This window comes from Pseudorca crassidens, chromosome 13 (assembly GCF_039906515.1).
Source record: "Pseudorca crassidens isolate mPseCra1 chromosome 13, mPseCra1.hap1, whole genome shotgun sequence".
NCBI classification, from domain to species: domain Eukaryota; kingdom Metazoa; phylum Chordata; class Mammalia; order Artiodactyla; family Delphinidae; genus Pseudorca; species Pseudorca crassidens.
In genome coordinates, this window is record NC_090308.1 from 79,970,823 (window position 1) to 79,992,828 (window position 22,006).

Sequence of the window (22,006 nt, forward strand, 5' to 3'; positions counted from 1 at the left end):
GTATGTTTTGCATTGACATATATCCATGAGAACAACAAAAATTTAAGGTTACTAACTCTTCCAGCATAAAAAGTCTTGAATTAATGGCTCTATAATATTTTAGAGCATACAAAAAAGGGAATAATTTCCAAAAATGTACTCAAACATTAAGCCAACTATAATGAGACAGTTCAAAATGCCTTCCAAAAGATTACAGACAGGCAAAATGAATGTTCTGGACTCTGTGGACTTGTTATGAGAATCTACCAATATGGGAACTCTATACACAGAGAAAATATCCCATTGGCTGTAGATAATTAAATTATGCTGAATACTGGAGTTTCAAAAATATCATACCAATTATTATGGCCAATTAAAATGTTTAAATATTTCAAACTTGCTTGATTTTAAATAAAATCTGGAACTACCCATGGGTAAAGATATAGAAAAAATATTCCATTCTTAGTAGAATAATAAAAAGTGCATGTAGACGTATGAAATGATTACTATTTTAAATATCACAAGAAGATGAGTTTGTTAGTGACTCCCTTTAAGGAAATACTATAATAGTTTAGAATTAATAAAAATAAGTAGTTCTACCATTAAAATAAAATATTTTTACTTTATAGTCCACTTCTGAAAAATACAGATCAATACTTTTTGATACTAAAATTGTTAAATTCTGGAGCTTCTAAAATGTAGTGAAGAAAATTCAGTATTCAAGTTTAAAAATTAAGAGATTTAAAAATTCTAAAATGTATGCCCATATTTGAAGAAAAAACTATCCATGTTAACATGTACTGTATGAATGTATAAACTTCTTTTAAAAACCCTGCTAATACATGTAATTTACTAAACTTAAGAAGTAAGTTTTTTTAGCCTTACCCAATAGGCCTTGAAACAATAATTTCAACTTGAGGTTCTGATTTTGATTCTAAAATAATGTTGTAAACTTCTTCATTTGTAGCTCCCGGCAGGGGTTTACCATTCCATTCTAGAACTTCATCCCCTTGAATTTAAAAAAAAGGGTATTTTTTTACCTTATATATTCTGTTTATTTTTATCTTTTCTTGTTTTTTTTTAACAAAGAAATGCAAAACATATACAAATAATTTAATTGTCTAGGCTCTGCTCTTGAAAGCAAATTGATTGCCATATAATGGCAGCTAAATGGTTCTTCTAGACACTTTTTTTCTTCTTCTTCTTTTTTTTTTTTTTTTTTTTTCTTTTTCTTTCCCCAATAGAATATTACTGGTCACTGGAAACAGCACAATACAATCTACCTTTATCTTTTGAGAAATACCAGAAATCATATAAAAATCATCTCATGCTATGGGATGGAATTAGCACAGCTCATTTGGAAACATTAAAAAATAATAATTAGCAGCATGCCCTCCATATAATAAATGTAGGCGGCTCTATACATGAAAGATTATTAAACGCTGCATAAATCCTGCTTTACTTTTAGTAGAAACAGCAGTTAACATTTGTTAGCATGAATTTCCCAACTATAAGTCATGTTCCATTGCCTTCTCCAGATGCACAACAGAATAAAAATGCATGAAAGGATTTGAATTCATACCCAGAGGGTAACGCAAGGAGCTATATGGCAAGTTACAAAGCAAGCAGATGTAAAACTGTTGCATGACAGTTAACCCACTTCCAGATGTTCATAACACACACGTTCTATACATAATACATATTGTGAGCATTAAAGTAAAATTAGAAAATACGTTTAAAGTAATAAAACTACAGTGCTTATTAAGTTGTTAGATAACTGAAGAGTCATCAAGGAGAGTGCTACGATGTGAAAATACACAATGCAAACAACCTATTATGTTAACTAGAGTTTTCACCAAAGACCATTTGGGAAAAATTATTTATTTTCATAAATATTTAGAGCAGTTTTAGGTCTCAAATGCCTCCGCCCAGTATCCTTCAAGTGACAACGGAGGCTCAGCTGAAATATCCCAGGCTCAGTGATACTTTGGAGTGTCTTAGTTTTTTTTCTTATGTTTCTGCTTATTTTGTTGTTCTCAGTGCCTATAACACTTTAGTAGCAAAGGAAATGTGTGGCAAACTAATGGATCAATATCATCATTGTACGTTTTAAAGCTAACGATAAATATGGAATTGTTTCGTTTTTAGCTATGCCTTTAAAAAAAAGTAGAAAAGTTTTGTTTTCCTAGGATTATTTAAAGTAATCCCCCCCCTCAAGTGTTTGCTTACTCAGAAGTAAAAAAGCAAATATTTGAAAAGCATATAATGCTGCTTTGGTATGAGAAAAGAGTATGGTTAGTACCAGTAGTTAAATCACTTCTGATCGTTTGATCTAAGATGTTACCTAGCAGTTTTTCAAAAAGGCGACAAATACACTTCACTATATTAAAAAATAATAATACATATTTAAAATATATTTGCAGTCTTTTAAATTTATTGACCAAGAAAAGAAATAAAGTTTACAGCACGTGAATGTATACATGTATGTGTGTGTACGAAAATATATTTTCTAAAACAATACTTACCCTGATATTTTCTATTCTACCATGTTCTTTTTGTTTTTCTAAATAATGGATGCAACCCATTACATCAACTTTGCTACCCAGTAATGTGCTGCAATGAACATTTTGCAAAAGCACCGCACTATAAAATTCTTCTATTTATAGCCAGCAACCTGGAAGCATAACTTCCAATATCAAATTAACTTAATGCATGTATTTAATTATTTATAAATCAAGAACTCCTAAACTAGACGGTGGTTTCCTTAACAATATTTATTTATATCTGAGTCCTCTTTTCAGGCAGGGATGTAGATGATAAGGATACAAAGATAAAAGAGACTTTCTCCTGTCCTTAAATTTGGTGGAGGAGAAATACAGAAATGAATACCTTTAATCAAATGTTACAGGCAATGATAGGAATTCATCTGAGGAACAGAAGGAATGCCAGGGAGGAAGTTATTAGTTACTGCTCAGGGGAGATGTCAGGAAACCCTTGAGAACTAAAGCAATTTGACGAGGGCTTTGAAGCATGGTGAGGACTTCAACAGGCAGATCACAAGAGCAGCAAAGCCACCACGGACACGAGAGGCACTGGCCAGGTCCTGGAGGTGGAAACAGCTGCCTGGGTGGACCACCATGGCTGGGGATGAGACGACTGGTAAGGAGGTGGCTGGAAGTTGGGGGTAAACTACAGAGCTTTGACCTGAGCAGATGGTGCCTGAGAGACACTGAGGGGTCTTATTAAGGAGAGTGTCAGTGCCAAGTTTGTGGTTTGATCATTACGTCAAGCAGTGGAGCAGGGCACAGACTTAGGGGAACAGCAGTAGAAAAAGCTACAGCAAGACTGCAAATGCTAAGGTCAATTCGTGGGCTGCAAAGGTCACGCTAATAAAAAACAAACAAACTGTACTTTTAAAGGTCAATGCTGTTTATATGCAAACAGAAGGAAAGTAGTTCCTAAATAATAATGTAAATCAAACAGGATATATTATCTAATTTTTAAAAATATGTTTTTCAGTTACATCAATTGCTTCACGTGAAAAGTACACTTATATGTTTTATAGTTATTTAAGTGGAGCTTCTGACGTTTTAAAGTTTCTCAGACTCTAGGCACATAAGGGTGTTAAGTGAAAATCACTACGAGGGATATATAATATAGAAAAACCCCTTCACTGACTTTCTTAAGAAATTGTCTATTAAAACACAAAGAAAAAACCCAAAAGATATCATGTTTATAATCTGATCTGCAAGTTCAGATTTCTGTAGCTAAAGGTATTTTACACTTGAGTAGGCAACAAGGGACTCATACTTTTCAAGGCTTCTTTTCAAGTCATTAAACAAGCAAAGACTCAGGTTATTGACACAGTCACTCCTGATTGAGTTGTTTTCTTATGGAATCATAAATAGTCCCCGATAAGAAACAATAGTGTACAGTACACATCTTCAAAGCTGTGTCTATAGCAGATGGAGAAAAATCCCTCATTTGTTTTTTCTCCACGTACGATACCTGGAGAGCATGTCTCTATCGAAGAAAAAAATCTAAATGATTTTGAACTGACATCCTGATAACTACAACAAAAATGTCCTTAACAGTCATAGAATATTTTTATAAAGGTCTCAATAATTATAACCTTATGGTATAAAAACTGAAAACACAGTCGAAATAGAAACGTTCTCTTTCCATGTGCTACAGGTTATTAATCCTCACTTCGACAGGTCAGCCTACTCTGTTTTCTCTGTAACTGTCTGGCAAATGGGTGAGCAGACACTCTCACCAAAAGATTTCTACTAAACTCTGAAGTACAGCAAACTGGAGACAATATGTTAATATGATTTTTACTAAAATGAAAAAAAACAGTTTCTTGAAAATAAATTTTAAAGTATGTTGCTACTAAGTATGGTATGTTTCAATATATTAAATGATTTTATTATGTCATATTAAGGTTACAAAGTAACATAATGTAAATTTCCAAATACCAAGAAGTAGCACATCTGCGTGAATACAATCTAGGTCACATTTAAATTAACAAATAATATATTACATAATCTGTGTAAGAAATGGGATTATGATTACATTTTATTAAAATCACTGGTACTGAATAAGTGTTTGGGGACCACTATGAAGAACTTTAATAATTACTATGGCTTATAAAATAAAGGACTAAATAGTGATGTTATCTTTTGCACAGGCTAAACTGTTTTGGATTTTTGTAGCAACATTAGGAAGCCATCTACGAAAATTAGTAATCCTTCAGCATTTTGTGTCTATGTATTTTTACGTAAATAATAAGATTCCTACTCATTTTCTCCAAACTGCCATTGAGGTATAGTTACCTATTTTTGCAGTTAGTTAAGTATCCGTATCAGGAAACAAATCTGTATGCATGCATTAAAATTAGTTATTTACTTATGCATAACTTACCCAAAGTTGAAAACCACCATGCACAGAGCACACATTACTTAACTGTTTAAAAGTGAAACTTTACCTGCTCTCAAGTGTCCAACTACATCTGCGAGGCTACCCTTCTTTACTTTGGTGATGAAAGCACCGAGGCGTCCTACGTCAGTCATTTTCCCTCCAACAACCTGGGTAATTATAAATTTGTAAGTTCCCAAGACTCACACTGAGACATACGTTTCTTTGTTTGAGGAATTAATCCTACAGCTTTTGTGAGGTGTTTAGGGTGGGGTGCAGGAACAGAAATGAAGTGCAATCCATTCGTGGTCAAAGGAGCCTGCACCAGGGACAACGCACTCCCAAAAGACGAGGTCTCCCCCTCTCACCAACAGACAGCAGGTGTTTGACACAGTTGACTAACTGGGATTTATTTTTTCTTTACCCTCTAAATTCACTTGAATTTCTACACTCAGATCATGTCCCAATGTGACGTGAGATGTTGATCTCTTTTGTACGTTTTTAGTAGAATGTAGGTCTAAGACAAAGACTGGGGATTTAAACCGAGAACAGGTCTCTTTGGGGAAGCAGTTCACCGTGGTCCAGAGTAATAGCCTGAGTTGATCTCAGCTCCTGACCACCCGAATGACCTCCTCATCTGAAATATCAATACATATAGGATCCAATCGAACTCTCCAAGTCTGAGTTCTATCACTGAATAATTAACACGCTCACCTGGATTTTCCTCCATAACTAAAATTAAACACATCGGAAAGTTTCTAAGTTTAATTTCTCCCAATGCAGGGGCTCAATGTGTATAATTAAAAATGGGAGGGATAATGTCAAAAGTTCAGGTTGATCCATATTCTTAGGGTCACGCCCAATAGTGGAAGTGATCAGAATTATTTCATAGCAGGAGAAACTAATGATAATAATTAATAAGGTGACATTAACTGAATAACAAATTTTTAGTTGGATTAATAGTTGATGGTTTTGAAGAGGTTAAACTAGCATCCAACTATAATACAATCTCTTGGTAAATAATAATTTTAAAGCAACATCTTTTTTTTTTTTTTTTTTTTTGGTACGTGGGCCTCTCACTGTTGTGGATTCTCCTGTTGCAGAGCACAGGCTCCGGACGCGCAGGCTCAGCGGCCATGGCTCACGGGCCCAGCCGCTCCGCGGCATGTGGGGTCCTGCTGGACCGGGGCATGAACCTGTGTCCCCTGCATTGGCAGGCGGACCCTCAACCACTGCGCCACCAAGGAAGCCCAAAGCAACATCTTTAAATGTTTCTTTAAGTTTACGGAAGCAAATGAAACCATGTGACAACACTCGTACACATGCACACACATAAGAAAACAAAATGTATATATATGTTTTTTCTTACCGAAATTACATCTTTGTAATTTATTAGTTTTTTAAAGATTATATCTGTTAGAAGTCAGGTAATATTTGTAAAAGATACATTTTACTCTTTTGGTATTACCATAAATTGTATTGCACTTAGGAAACAATCTCTTTAATAATGTTTGGTGTTGTTTGTCAGGATATAATAAAATTATAATGTCCACATTATTTAACTTTACTACTTTCCATTAAAACCATTTTAATGTAAAAATTGTCCTTGAACTTTATAGTCAGAGAAAAATTATTTCATTTTCCTGTATTTTATTGCAGCTTCCTAAGACATCTGTATGCCATTTTAGCAAATGATTCTAAATTATTACCCCAATAAAAGTACTGAATATACCATAAGACATCAATATATTAACAAGGTATATTCACTAGAAGAACTTTATTTTGAAGAGGAGGAGAAGATACTTAAAAATCATTGTCAGCAACTTTGCTGAATGTAGTCCACACTGTAGTTCAGCCTTTAAGAACATCATAAACCAGCATACTTACTTTCAGACCCAGTAATGCACCTGATTCTTTGGGCATGGTTGTTCTCTTGTTAAGAATAACGCGTCCAATTAATCGGTCCCCCTCTTTAGATGGCTGCCACGTTACAGGATGCTATTAAAACATGAACAAAGTTACAAAAGATAAACCAGCTGTTTTCTTTCCTACAGACACATAATTATTGGTTGTAGCATGGTGCGATTTCCTCATTTAAGGACACTCTGAGGGAATTCTTTATTCTGGTGGGCTCTATCCTTGACTCATAACAATTTTCTTTTAGTGCTATATTTTATTTGCAATAGGTACTTACTATACTAAATTGTTCTAAAAGTAGTCAGTAACTAAGTACATCTCTAAACTATGGTTCTGAAATGAAATGAATTGAAATTTTAAAATATATCTGCTTACCTAAATCAAATCGATTCTATATTTTGACTTGTTAATGTTGACATCATTAACCAAATAATATCTCATCTACCTACAGCCGTTATTTAACCCTTGCTGTTAGTTACTTTAAAATTGGTTATTATTCAGCGATACTGTTTTTTTCTTCAAAACTGTACTGTCAAATGAAATCAATACTTTCATAAAATGTAAAATGGAGCAGAATAAGATTACTATCTATCATGTATCAGCAAAGGATAACGAACAGCACACACAGTCCCTGAATTCCCAAATCTCCCTCCCAGAATGCTTACTGAGCTAATAGGTGATGTTTCCCGGCTATGCCACGTGGCGGGATCCAGCCAGTAATAATCCAAGTCACCTGCATAGGAGGAAGAGAATGAAAAGTGTAACGGCTTTCACGTGGAGAAGGAACACTTTACACGCAACTTCTTCAATCTGTAAAGTAAAGGGTTATGAATATCATAATCGCGAGTGTGTACATCTCAGGATGATACACACCTGCACTGCACAGCCTGTGACCCGGACGCCCGCAATGAATGTGTGCCACAGATGCACGTCATACGAGGGGAGGGTTATCTTTTACTCTCGGTCCAGAAACACATGAAAAGTACAGACAGATCTAGGTTATTCCACCTCCCTCCCCTCAGAGGACTACCCATGCCAAGGTACAGACTGTCATTAGTGATATTGGTTAGAACTGTATTCACTGAACTAAGTATTAAAATTTAGTGCCTCCTCTTCAACTCTTGTGAACTTCATCATATCTTTCAAACTTATTCTCTGGTCTCTACAACTGGGCACACATTTTTTTAGGACATGGTGTTGAAAGTTAAATGTCCAGAATAACGTTCAGCAAAAGACTCCATACAAATGACAAAGTATTCACTGTGACTTAAGTCATAAGAAAGACTTTAAAAAATCCTAACTCTGTAAACATGAACTTATGAACCTTTAGTTTGATTTTTTTGGCTTCAAAATATAATGTGAAAGAAAGTGTTTGAGAAAAAAAAGTTAAGGGAAAGCAGCAGTGCTGTATTTGCATAGGCAGAAAGGCCAGAGTGGGTAACCATATGAGAATAAATGACGTTTTACATTTTAAATATCGGATTCAATCGATGAAAAATTTTCTTCCAAGAGAAAAATATTAGGAGAGTGAGTAAAGCATGCCTGCTAACAGTGAGATGTCTAGCTCACTGTTAGGAAAATATGTTTTGGATGCTGTCTGTGAAGGTTATAAATAAAGAATTTAATGTAGATGACAGGCATGGCAAATTCAGGCACCATAAAAGAAATACCATAGAAAACGAAAAAAACAAGTTTAAAATCTGCAGGCACAAAAAAATCTATATACTTCAATTTCTTAGTAGAATGATATATATCCTACAATAAATACTAAAATGCTCTTCAAATATGGCATGTAGATAACAGCAGTATATTCTATGAAACTATATTCTGTTAAAATTTACTCCACATGGAGTTCATATCCTTCTCATAATCATATACTTTAAAAGGTATACACGGCTTGGCGACTATAGATTTCTAATATTCTTCTGAACCACCTTAGTTAATGGGATATAAGGAAAGTTGTAAAAGGAAAGGTGTTTTTCCTCCTTTATTTTTACTGTTTGTGAAACTTTGTGTGCTTATTTTTAAAGTTGCTTTGCCTTTCGTATTATGGCACCATTCCTCTTGAAAGAAAGACTATTTATAATAATAATAAAATTAAAATTACTACTCAGTAGTAACTACCAAGATTGTTCAAAAGACTGTTGCAATTCATAAGGCTTTCTCCCTAAAATTTCACAAACCTAGTAATAAGGCTGATGACTCATTAAATGTTGATTCATTCTGAAATACTGTGACAAATTAATAGACCCACTGAGATATTTGTGGGGCTTGAAGAAGAAAAATTAGTCATTAAGGTGGAAGCTGCTTTGAGAAGTCTTTAAGGTTTAAAGAAATGACAAAAATCCTTCCTATTTTAAAGGCTTCAAGGAACCAGTTCATCGTGTCTTGAAGGAAATGACTTAGATCTTAGAAACTGGACTCCTTGGGGTCCTTATCTGGCTCATCTTCCAGCTCCTCGTAGGGGGTCCAACCTTGTTTCACTCACCTTTTCCTGAGCAAATCTAGATATTGGTATCTGATGAATGTCTGCTGGGCAAAAAGGGCTCCTTATATGCGAAGAGCGGAAAGGTGATGTTTCCAATTCAGTAATGATACTGAGCACAGTTGATTATGAAAAGACTGCTTTCAGGCAGTGGTTTTCTGTGGTAAGCTGTGTAGGATAATGATGGTGAATGGAGGGTCTAATTAAACTGGCTTAAGATGGGAGATACATATGTATATATACAGCTTGCCGGGCCATTCAGGTGTTCAGTCAGAACTAATTCTTACATTAGTGCTCATATGAATGGAACCGATTTTGCAGCTCTAGAAATTCTGTTTTTCAGTTTTTGGAAATCTACTAAAAATGACTAATAAATGTAAATCTAAAAGAGACATTAAGTATCTCAGCATACACTAAGAGTTGCATATATTTTAGTACACAATTACACTTCCCTCGCTTTCTGAACAGTTTTTGACAGCTTTCTTAGAACTAATTTCATCACCCATTAAAATATAACATTTTTGCTTAAAGATTTACAAAAAATACATTCTAAAATCTAAATATGTAGTTTTAAACTATATGTGTTTCTTCTTTCCATGTATTATTAAATTGTAAAGATATTATTGATGTTTTAAGTACTCTAATTTGTCTTTATAAGACACATTTCTCTATTATTAATAGAAGTGACACTCAACAAAACTCCCCCCTAAAATATTCAGACTCTAGTATTTCATTAATATAACTCATTTTCCTTGATTATTTTCCTAATAGGTGATTAAAGATATTGGTTGCCAGGTGGCATAGCTACAAAATGATAAATGCATATGGTATTTGCTTATGGAATTGATGCAAAAGCATTTTGGTTCTAGTGCTCGATACAACTGTAAAGGAATGAATTTACTATTGTCACTAATTTAAATCCAGGATATAGATGCTTCTGTCAACTGAAATGGCAAGTTCATAAATATCCAAGTCCAATGAAGTGTTATCATTTGAGCATTATTTTTTCGTGAAAACATGAAAAACAGACTTTTATCCTACTCCTTGTGAAAAAGCAGGTTAATTACACTTCATAAGTAAGCAGACAGCTTTCATTGCACAAATAAAAGTCAGCTAAGGACACATGAGCTTTCTGTAAAGAGAACTACCTCTGCCTCAACCCAGGTCATTATGAAGAGTATGTTAACAATGCATAAACATGCATCTCTATGAGTTAAATTCTTGTACCTTGTGATAGCTAATGTCAAAGCACAGTGGATTCCAATAAGACCAATCGAAGGCAACGAACAAAAATACCTTCTAAATAATACAGATGCATGGTTGAGTCTGTATGGGTATATTAAAACTGTCAGGAGAGAACCATAGCTAATTGCACACATTAAATACCTATTTCACAGTCTACATAGCAGCTACCGTTGACCAAGTGGAATGCCCATCTAATGTGCCAGTAGTCAAGGAAAGGTTATCGACACCAAAGCCTTGAAGCATTAGAAAATCTGCACTTTTCCATCACCAGAAAACATACATAATGTATTTTTAACGTCATTATAATGATGATAAAAGATGGGACTCAAAGCAATTCCAAGATCAATTCACAGTAACTGAACAATTTATAATACAGATCCATAATTTTGCTACTTCTCTTCTCAAAAAATCAGTTGTTCTTCCTACATAGAACAGACTGTCACCATTCAAAACAATTGTAAAAATCATGGACCAAAAATCAGAAGAACCGTCCTTCCCAGAGTTTTCGTACACCTCTTTAAATTTTTACTCTTTTATTTTTGTTTATAATCTACAGCAGGATATATGTTGGGACTCAATAAAATTAGATGAATCCTAGGGTACTCTATTACAGCACAACACTAGACAAATTAAAATATTGGGCAAAAACACATTTATTGTATGTCTATACACAGTGCATATGCAAAAGCCAACTCAGTTCTAAGAACGAGGTTTTAATTTGAGACAAAGTTGGGTATTTTTAACACTGTGTCCCATGATTAGCACACAGGTTAACAAATATTGCTTTGGTTATAATATGATAAAAATATCCACTTTAATCCATTTTAATACTGTACAAGGACATTTTCATAAACAGGAAATAAAATGTGAAGTCTAAGAACTGAGATAAAATCTTAACTTCTGATTCATATCACGAAAATGCCATTTTGAATAGTTTCCTCATATTTTAGAAGTTCATTTTAGAGAGTTCTATGCCTGCAAAGGGCAAGTATATTCACTCCTACCCTGAAATTATATACAATAATGGAGCTAACTGTGAAATCAGTCAGCAATAATTTTCTATACAGCAGAGCCCCAGAAAGCCTGAATTTACCAAGTTTTATTTAACAGTCAGGGATAAGAAACAACTATTATTTAATAGGACTTAGTATCCAGGCACTAAAATAAAATGGGAACATGTATGTGTTAAATTTAATCATTAACCACACAATCTGTGAAGTAATAAATACTATGGGTACGGATGCAAAATCAGTAACTTGTCATTCACAATCGAATTCCTGTCAGTCTAAGTTCCTAGTATAGAAAAGCTTTGGTCCTCAAATATTTTTTGGTGATTTCATTCAGAATCCAAGGTCCACCCCACAATTTGATGGCAAACGCTGTGTAATTAAGTCGCAGATTTGTGTCCCCTGAACGCAAGGCCTGAGGCAGGGCTGGTGGCATCTCCAAACTAGTGGCCTTCAAGCAAAAACCTTTTCAATAATTCTAAGGAACTGAAATAATTCTAAGGAACACCAGTTTCTGGTGCGGGCCCAGGTCACACACACCAACTGTCATTTCTTGGAAGAATTACATTGTCTCCAGCTTTTAGGGATTAGTTAAAAGTAGCTGTTCTCCAAATGCACCTTACAAGTTTCACTTTCAAAATCCTCATTTGTTCACAATGTGCTCTGTTTCTATCATAGAACCAATAATACCACCGTCTCTCTCTCTTTGGTTTATTAATTTGACAGTTCAAGTAAATGCATCAACTCTTAGTTATTAAGTTAATGAGGTGTCAAAGATGTTTGCATTCAGAAATTATTTATATTGAATAGAACCTCCAGAGTTGAATTATCTCTAGAGAAAGATTAAATATTTGCTTGAGGACCTGTGATGCCGTCTCTGTGATTTATAATCTTAGGGCACGGGCAAGAAGGCTGGTAGATGATCTGGGAAAGGAGAATTTTGTAAGCATATTTGGTAGAGGTGGTTATATGTATTGTTTGGCGAATTTGAGAGCTAATTTTGGGAATGTCAACCCGACCACCACACAATTCTACAAAGCAGTTTTGTGCAACTCAGAATCAACACTTCTGGCTGAATTCTGAGCTCCACTGTATCAAGTAATCCCTCAACTGTGGAGATAATAACTTCTATAGCATCCCAGTGTTCTTTCAAGGATAGGATGAGATAATGCACATGAAGTGCTATATAAACTGTAAAGCACCCCAGAAATGCCAGCGTCCATTGGAGTGTAAAAATATACACTGAAAAGTATTTCCAATGATAACACTGATACGTGTTTCTGTCGATTCTAACATCATGTAATAATATTTTTTCTGCCCCACAGTTTACTTTTTTGAAACCTTGACTAGTCAGAGAACCTCCCTATATTTTAATTTCTCTATGAACAGTATCATCTAACCTAATATTTAAAATTATGTTGTTTCTATAAAACATATAAAACCCAGCTGTGGTGTAAAAAGAGCACTGCACTGGAAGCTAGAGACTGTGAGTCTCACCCTAACCTGCCATATCAGGGGCTTTATCGTGACACCATCTCTTCATTTCTATAATCCTCGTCCTCTCCTATGAAGTGGGGATGATGCCACTTCCGCACAAAAGTTCCATGAGGCTTAAATGAGATATGCCAGTTTTGTAAACTGTAAAGGACTTTAGAAATAGATTGCATTGTCTAGTTACATAATCGAGATTAGGGATAAGAAATCACACTGTTAGAGATCAGACTGACAGATAGCCATCATAGCTAAAATACAAGTGGTATCAGTAATCTTTCCACTGGATGACTCGAAATGGGCTTAGAAGAACGTTAAAGTCACTCTGTTTATAAAAATTAATAATTGGCCTGGTATACAACAGAGGCTCAAGGGCTCAGAAGAAAGGAGTATTTCTTTAACCCTGATTGTTACAGGGTGAGAAAAGGAGCCATCACACACAGAAACAGTGGTGGGAATCTTCCTGTTAATTTCCACAAAGCCAGTGGGAACCCGGGGGCTTGAGCAAATGGTTACCTTTTTAGTGAGGTTGTCTATACACTGAGATGTATACAGGTTACCCTAACCCCAAATATCTGAAATAATTAATTTGACCAGGTTGCGCAATGTACCCTTCATCTGAAAATAAGCATTTTGTCATTTCTTCTTTATATGATATTTTCATGTGAGAAAATAAAACGTTTTTGGTGTATAAGCAACATATTTGTGACTGAAATCTTCCATATCACAAAACAAGTAGGCTATTTTATCTCTTCATATTTTTTCTCTGATGACTCAAAGATATCCCTGAAAATGTTTTTTTGAAACCAGTCTGTATTATCTTAAAATTATTTTGTACAGATGTTAGTTATGGAATATATTTTAATATTTATATTAAATAGGTTTAATGTAGGTTAAGCTTATAGGTTATAAGATTCCTAACCTTCTAATATTCCCTTTTTTAAGCTTATATTCCTAACAAAATAATCTACATCATAACAAGATTGATGGTTTTAAGAAAAAAACCTGTCAATTTAAATCTGTAACAGGGTCACTCTGGATGCTGGGGCTTTGGGAAAGCACAGAAAATTTTCTGGATTTACTTTAAATGGCCTAAAAGACATGGAGGAATAAAAAGCTATTTCAGAGCGTAAACAGTTTGATTTTCCTAGTTTTAAAGGTCACATAAATTTATATTTTTGAGACTATGTGAAGTTTCAGGGTTCAGAAATACTCCCACATTGGGCTTCCCTGGTGGCGCAGTGGTTGAGAGTCTGCCTGCCGATGCAGGGGACACGGGTTCGTGCCCCGGTCCGGGAAGATCCCACATGCCGCGAAGCGGCTGGGCCCGTGAGCCATGGCCGCTGAGCCTGTGCGTCCGGAGCCTGTGCTCCGCGATGGGAGAGGCCACAACAGTGAGAGGCCCGTGTACCGCAAAAAAAAAAAAAAAAAAAATACTCCCACAGCAGTGATGTCTGTGTCCTTTACCTCCACATAGACCTGATGCCACAGGCTTCCAAAGAAGTCAGTAAATTCAAATTTCTGAAAGTTTTGAGCAACAACACGGAAAACACATACACACACACACACACACACACACACACACACACACCCCTTTGTGCCCTAGAATAATAAAATAAGGATGCTTATGGCCCTCAGGAAATCTACAGCAGACTGTATTTATTATCCATATTACATAACAATACAAATGTACCTAAAGAAAGGTCTGAGGTCACTGATGACAGTGCAAAAGGATGTGCATGGAGAATAGTTTAGAGAAAAATAAATTTCATGCGTAAACATGGTTTGAGGCCCCACGACTGAGCCATTTCTTCCCCAGAATCTACACATAGAAAGCGTAGCGAAGCACCCTTGGGAGCAGATCTCCAAATTCACAATCTTGGGGACGCTGCTTCCCTTCTCCCATGGCGGGGAGGAGGTTGCTGCCTATAGGAGGGAGGTGTCCCTGCCACCTTCCAACTGACCAGGCTTCCTCTGTGACACTGAGCAATCCATTCACGGGCAGACCAGCTGTCACGTGCAAAGTCTTGGAACAACCAGCCAAGAAACCCTGTGGAAAAAAGCGGGGTTTATTTGTTTTCATTGTCTGGGGACTGGGTGTTACCCGAAGGTTTCAGAAGCTGTAGCACTGGGTGAGGTCACAGCATAGACGTTACAAGAAAGAACTCTGGATGCAAATATCTCTGATCAAGGAAAATGCGAGTCTTTATCCAGACCTCATGCCCAGGCAACCCTAGCCAAACAGTATCCACTGCAATAATCCTGACGGTCCAATCAACTTCCGCCTGCCTTTACATCCCAGAGACAGAAAATTAGAGAGATCAATGGAGATCAATACACTATCCTGGTTTTAATGATATAAATAACAAGAATAATACTCAAATGATGACACAGATGAATTTTGAGGGTATACAGAACAAAACGGAAGTTCTTCTGATACTGCTTACCATTTAAAAATATATTGTGAAGCTATATGCAAAGCAGAAATAGAGACACAGATGTAGAGAACAAACTTATGGATACCAAGGCGGGAAGGAGGGGTGGGATGAACTAGCAGATTGGGACATACACACTACTATGTATAAAATAGATAACTAATGAGAACCTACTGTATAGCACAGGGAACTAACTCTACTCAATGATCTGTGGTGACTTAAATGGGAAGGAAATCTAAAAAAGAGGGGATATATATGTGTACGTATAACTGATTCACTTTGCTGTATAGCAGAAACTAACACAACACTGTAAAGCAACTATACTCCAATAAAAATTTTAAAAAATAATAAAAAATATATTGTGAAGCTATAAAATAGTAGAAAATAAATTCACCCTAGCAAACATTTTGGTAACAGAAAGATGTTTTGAAACCAGAGCTTCTTCCCGCCAAGTAAGTTACCATAAATATTGGGTTATTTTCTCCTTTCTTGTTTTCTTTTCTTTTGTTGTTTGTCTTTGTTTTGGCTATGCAAGCAAATAATTTATAGATCTACTACAGGACGTTTTTTTAAGTTGGAAGTTCCTTGACTGGTGGTGGGAAATCACTCGGCATAGCAATTAGGAGAACATTTTATGCCTCCATGTTACTCTAGAGAAAACTGGTAAGTACACCTTCAAAATTATAGCCACGGGAAAACAGGAAGCAAAACACTGCAAGGTCACTGGGCTAGATCTCTGGCGCAGCACCAAAGCGGTCAAGCTGTCCAATGTCACCACCTTTCAGCTGGGCCCCCACTCCAGGTGACGGGAGCAAGCGATGCAGGTAACAAAGCACAAAGCACACGGAGGGAAGAGGCATCCTCGCAAACACGTGAGCACAGGATACGCACAGCTCATTAGCGAGACATCGCACTTCAGAGGAGCTGAAACCACTGACACGGGAAAGGGATTCTCACCCAGAGGCCCCGAATATTTAAGGTTGGGATGGATGAGTCCAGAATTACATTTCCAATATAGTAATTTCAAAATGTATTCCTCTTAGATTAAACCTTCATACCAAAGCCTGTTCCTTTAAAACATCAGGATGCCTCACCGGCCTTCAAAGTACTCAAGGTGGTTTCTTGACTGCTCACAGGTCAGGTGCCGTCTTGAGAAGGACCGGCTTCCACCTAGGATGCCCAGGACGCTGGCTGTTTAAACAAAGAACTCCACAGTCACCCAGCTGCACTGACATACCCAAGCCCAGATCAGGGAGGACATATGCTGGAACACCCTGTCCCTGGATATTTCTGAAATGTTTAGCTCAACACAATGTGCACAGAGGTCTTGGTGAGGGAGATGCAGTGAATCCATTGAGCTGTTCTAAAATCTAGCTGTGCATTAACCGGACCACCAGCCACGTGCCCGGGCTGCGCTGTATCCCAGCCCTGCCCCACTGTTCTTTTACCATGTTGTCCTTCAACATGTTATGTATTATACAGATCATCACGCAGACAACGCTGCTACTACAGAGCGTCTTCTCCATGAAACCACATGCGAGCAGCGTCTTTCTGGTGTCCGTGTCAGGACGAATCAGTGAGCACTCCTACAACTGGTTAACTTGCATGTTATGGATGCTATACATTTTTAACTAATGACATTTTTCTCAAAGCACATGTATTAGGATGTTCATGGTTAAACCTACAGCTGAAATGTCTATCTTCATTCTGTGTCACGGATCTTTTCTACACGTTTTTTTCACTGATTCCATATGGCTGTATTTTTACATTTGGTAGAAACGTTAAGTCACTTTTGGGACAAAGGTAGACTTTAAAGTGGGAATTAAAATAAAACTGAATGAATAGGCACAAAACATTATTTAATAGATTTATTGTAAACCCTGCTTTCATTAAAGTATAGATTTTTCCATCCATCAATCTCAAAATATCTTTCCTGCCATGAGAAATAACTAAAATGCTAAAATAAATATAAAATAAAAAAATATTAAAAAAATAAATATATAAAAAATAAAATAAAAAAATATAAAATAAAAAAATAAAAAAAAAACTAAAATAACTAAAATGTACAGACGTTAGCTTGTCTTGAGCTTAAACCACAGCATTCAGTAAATAGCAAATCATTGTACCTTACTTGGGAATCTTGCCAAAGAATGGAAAGCAAGTGAAAAAGGCTTCACTTCTGGCAAAAACCAGTATCACAAATCTGAGCTCCCAGACTTAATTCATTCAAAAACCCAGTAGGCCTTCACTCATAATTTTAGTCACAATCATAAGACAGTGTCTCTGGCATTCGATCCCACAGGACCACCGAAGATGCACATTGTAAAAGAGCAAGTAAGGGTTGCTACAGACAAGCATATTGGCGTCAATAAGAATTCACAGGGAAAGGGACAGAGAAATTTAAAAGTACAAAAACAAACTAAACAAATTGGTTAAGGCTCTACATGCCCTCGACATTTTGATACTGTGAGTAGCTCTGAGAACACAACAGTTTTACCAGGCAACATAATAAACTGATGTTAAAACACTATCCAAAACTGGACAGCTACATGTAAAAGAAGGAAATTAGAACACTCCCTAACACCATACACAAAAATAAACTCAAAATGGATTAAAGACCTAAATGTAAGGCCAGGCACTATCAAACTCTTAGAGGAAAACATAGGCAGAACACTCTATGACATAAATCACAGCAAGATCCTTTTTGACCCACCTCCTAGATAAATGGAAATAAAAACAAAAATAAACAAATGGGACCTAATGAAACTTAAAAGCATTTGCACAGCAAAGGAAACCATAAACAAGACCAAAAGACAACCTTCTGAATGGGAGAAAATATTTGCAAATGAAGCAACTGACAAAGGAGTAATCTCCAAAATTTACAAGCAGCTCATGCAGCTCAATATCAAAAAAAACAAACAACCCAATCCAAAAATGGGCAGAAGACCTAAATAGACATTTCTCCAAAGAAGATATACAGATTGCCAACAAACACATGAAAGAATGCTCAACATCATTAATCATTAGAGAAATGCAAATCAAAACTGCAATGTGATATCACCTCACACCAGTCAGAATGGCCATCATCAAAAAACCTACAAACAATAAATGCTGGAGAGGGTGTGGAGAAAAGGGAACCCTCATACACTGTTGGTGGGAATGTAAATTGGTACAGCCACTATGGAGAACAGTATGGAGGTTCCTTAAAAAACTAAAAATAGAACTACCATATGACCCAGCAATCCCACTACTGGGCATATACCCTGAGAAAGCCATAATTCAAAAAGAGTCATGTACCACAATGTTCATTGCAGCTCTATGTACAATAGCCAGGACATGGAAGCAACATAAGTGTCCATCGACAGATGAATAGATAAAGAAGATGTGGCACATTTATACAATGGAATATTACTCAGCCATAAAAAGAAACGAAATTGAGTTATTTGAGTGAGGTGGATGGACCTAGAGTCTGTCATACAGAGTGAAGTAAGTCAGAAGGAAAAAGACAAATACCATATACTAACACATATATATGAAATCTTAAAAACAACAAAAAAAAGTGGTCATGAAGAATCTAGGGGCAAGATGGGAATTAAGACACAGACCTACTAGAGAATGGACTTGAGGATACGGGGAGGGGGAAGGGTAAGCTGGGACGAAATGAGAGAGTGGCACGGACATATATACACTACCACATGTAAAATAGATAGCTAGTGGGAAGCAACCGCACAGCACAGGGAGATCAGCTCGGTGCTTTGTGACCGCCTAGAGGGGTGAGATAGGTAGGGTGGGAGGGAGGGAGACACAAGAGGGAGGAGATATGGGGATATATGTATATGTATAACCGATTCACTTTGTTAAAGCAGAAACTAACACGCCATTGTAAAGCAATTATACTCCAATAAAGATGTTAAAAACAAACAAACAAAAAAACAATATCCATTAGGCAACAACTAAACAAATGACTTTATGGCACATAAACTTTTATAAAAACAAGATGAAACATTTTTCTGCCTTCCTGCTTTAAAACAACAACAGAAAAGACAGTAAGCTGCAATTCTGATGAGAAATATTTTAATTAAGAAAATATAAATGCATAGCATCAATAACAAGGTGGCTGGCAAATATGCAGCATATTTGAAAACGCAGCCATCCAGGGATTTGAGGTTGAGTTCCCAGAGTTCCAAAATTAAGTCATTACTCATCAGTACTAGGAAAAACAGAAACATGTAGTAACTGTTTATCAAAAACTGTTTTAGACTTATCGGGTATTAAAGTAAGGATTCATGCCCTTTAAATATTATTTATTTTCTCTCTTTGAATGTTATATTTTGACATTTTGTGAATGCAGTACAAAAAAAGGAAAATATAGGGTTAATTGCTCTTTGTAAAATGTCCTATATACAGAGTGGCTAAACTGTCTTCCAAAGATTCTTACCAAAATAGATGTCTCTCAAGTAAGAACAAAGCAAAGCCAACAAAGCTATCTTTTCTAGGGGATTGAGTATGTAACAGAATTAAATTATGAAGTTAACAGATACTTGGTGAAAACATTGAAACTGAGTACTGTTAGCACTGATATGTAAGATTTTCAGTGACATTGAATCTGAAAATTGAAATTACCTTTATCTCTTTCATGAAATGGTTAAATTGAATGTTATTTCAATAATGCTAAAAGCAATAATTTTTCACATGTGTTTTCTAATGCAAATTTTATAAATCCATAAAAAAATCTTTAATTTCTCCCAATAAATATCAGCACATTCAACATTGATCAAATAACTTCAATGATCTGAAGAGCATAAGGTCATGATACTGCACCTATTTCCATATAAAGAAACCTATATTGTAGCTAAAATGCCTTCCTGATCACAGCAAGAAGGGGCTGGAGAAATGAATAGAATCTACCCGAAATACCAAGATACTAGAGTGAGTATAATCGTTCCAATGTTAAGAAAAAAATCAGAGTTTACCTTAAACTTTCCCCAAATACACAGAGGCTTATTTAATACATACTTTAAATCAAATTAAAGGCTCATCTCCATTTTAAAATGAGTCAATTAGTAGCATCTCCCAAACTCAACCTCATTTTCTTTCTACCTGGCAAGAGGGTAAGTAGCATTTAGTTTTAGGTAAAAATGCCTTATTATTCATATTTGAAATGTAGTTTTAGAGAACTTGGATTAAGGTAATTGTTGCAACTGTATTTTAATGGCTAAATACTTATTTTTCAAAGGAGAAACTCTCTATTACTCTTGCTTGACTAGTTTGTATTTTCTACTGTGGGAAGGGGCCAAAACATTGAAAGACAACATCTTGCTAGCCTTTACAATTTTACTTTTTACTAAGAATTTCGACAGTTCTGTTTTTGTTTTCCAAAGTGATGTACAAACAGTTTTAATGACAAAAAATTACACACACACACCCAAACACACACACACACACACACACACACACACACACACACACATCTTTGGGCCTGCTACCGTCTCTCTTCAGTGTAATTATCATTGCATCACATTTGAGATCAAATATCTAGATGTGCTTTTAAGTCACAGACACAAACAACGTACCACCGCCATCGACCTTTGTAAAAGCAGCCAGGGCTGGTGGAGACTAAACACAGTGTGTTCAGAGATTCTGTACAGCAAACTCAATAGGCACGACTTCAGGCAAAAACTCCAAAGAGGGATTCTTCTCCTCAGGACAAAACCTGGGTTTCTCACCAGTCCTCTAAGGGCCTTCAGATTAAACCCATATTTTGGAGACTTTTAATTTGTGCTCAGTTGTTGTATTACTTTCATGCCTTCACTGAATAGCCGATAACAGTAAAATCTCATAGACTGAAGCAAACCTTACACAGAGATTTCTATAACTATGCGTCTGAGCTAGAATAAGACTAGGCTCTGAAATCAGAGCATCACAGTATATTGGTCAAAGAGATTTAACTTGTCAGGAAAAAACTAGTCTCTGTCAAGCCGTCTGGAACAGAAACAAGCCCTGGCCGGCCCTCCAGGTGCAGTGAAATAATGCTGGCATGCTTTGTTATATTTGAATTTTCAGTCATTCCTAATCCATTTACCTATATCAATATATCTAATCATTTATTTATCTTGTAGAGAGTTAAGCTTGGAAAGGATTTTCTTTTTCTACTATGACCTGCAATAACAGAGCTCACGAAAATATCAAATGGTAATTAAGTTTTTTTAAGCAACAGCAGTCTGAAGCAGGTCTTCCCAGGCAGGGCCTGGGCCCTGGGGCCCACCTCCAGTGGGCCAGGGTCTTTGCTCACCCCAGCTAGCACCCACTGGCAAGGGCCCTGCCCCTGTCCCCCATTCCCGCACAGTGGCTGGAGGACCTCGGGTTTATCCACAAACTGTGGAACAGAAATGGGTTACCTTCAGGTAGGCAGGACTTTTTCTACCACCGAAGGTCAAGTACTTTGCTTTTGTGATCTTTAAGGAAAGCTTTATAATCTGGGTTATGTGAGCCCTTGTACACGGTCTCTGATTAGACCCAGGAGATCAATA

General features: G+C 36.2%; 1 protein-coding gene across 50 annotated transcripts in view; it reads right to left on the minus strand.

The window, feature by feature from the left end:
• Positions 1–22,006, minus strand: part of RIMS1 (regulating synaptic membrane exocytosis 1) — a 473,777-nt gene that overhangs the window by 159,479 nt on the left and 292,292 nt on the right. For all 50 annotated transcript variants that reach the window (XM_067702804.1, XM_067702789.1, XM_067702799.1 and 47 more), the window contains 4 exons: positions 7,479–7,546; positions 6,784–6,894; positions 4,967–5,066; positions 865–988 (listed from right to left, as the gene is read on the minus strand). In XM_067702804.1, the coding sequence (XP_067558905.1) occupies positions 865–988; positions 4,967–5,066; positions 6,784–6,894; positions 7,479–7,546 (403 nt within the window). The remainder of the gene's footprint in view (positions 1–864; positions 989–4,966; positions 5,067–6,783; positions 6,895–7,478; positions 7,547–22,006) is intronic.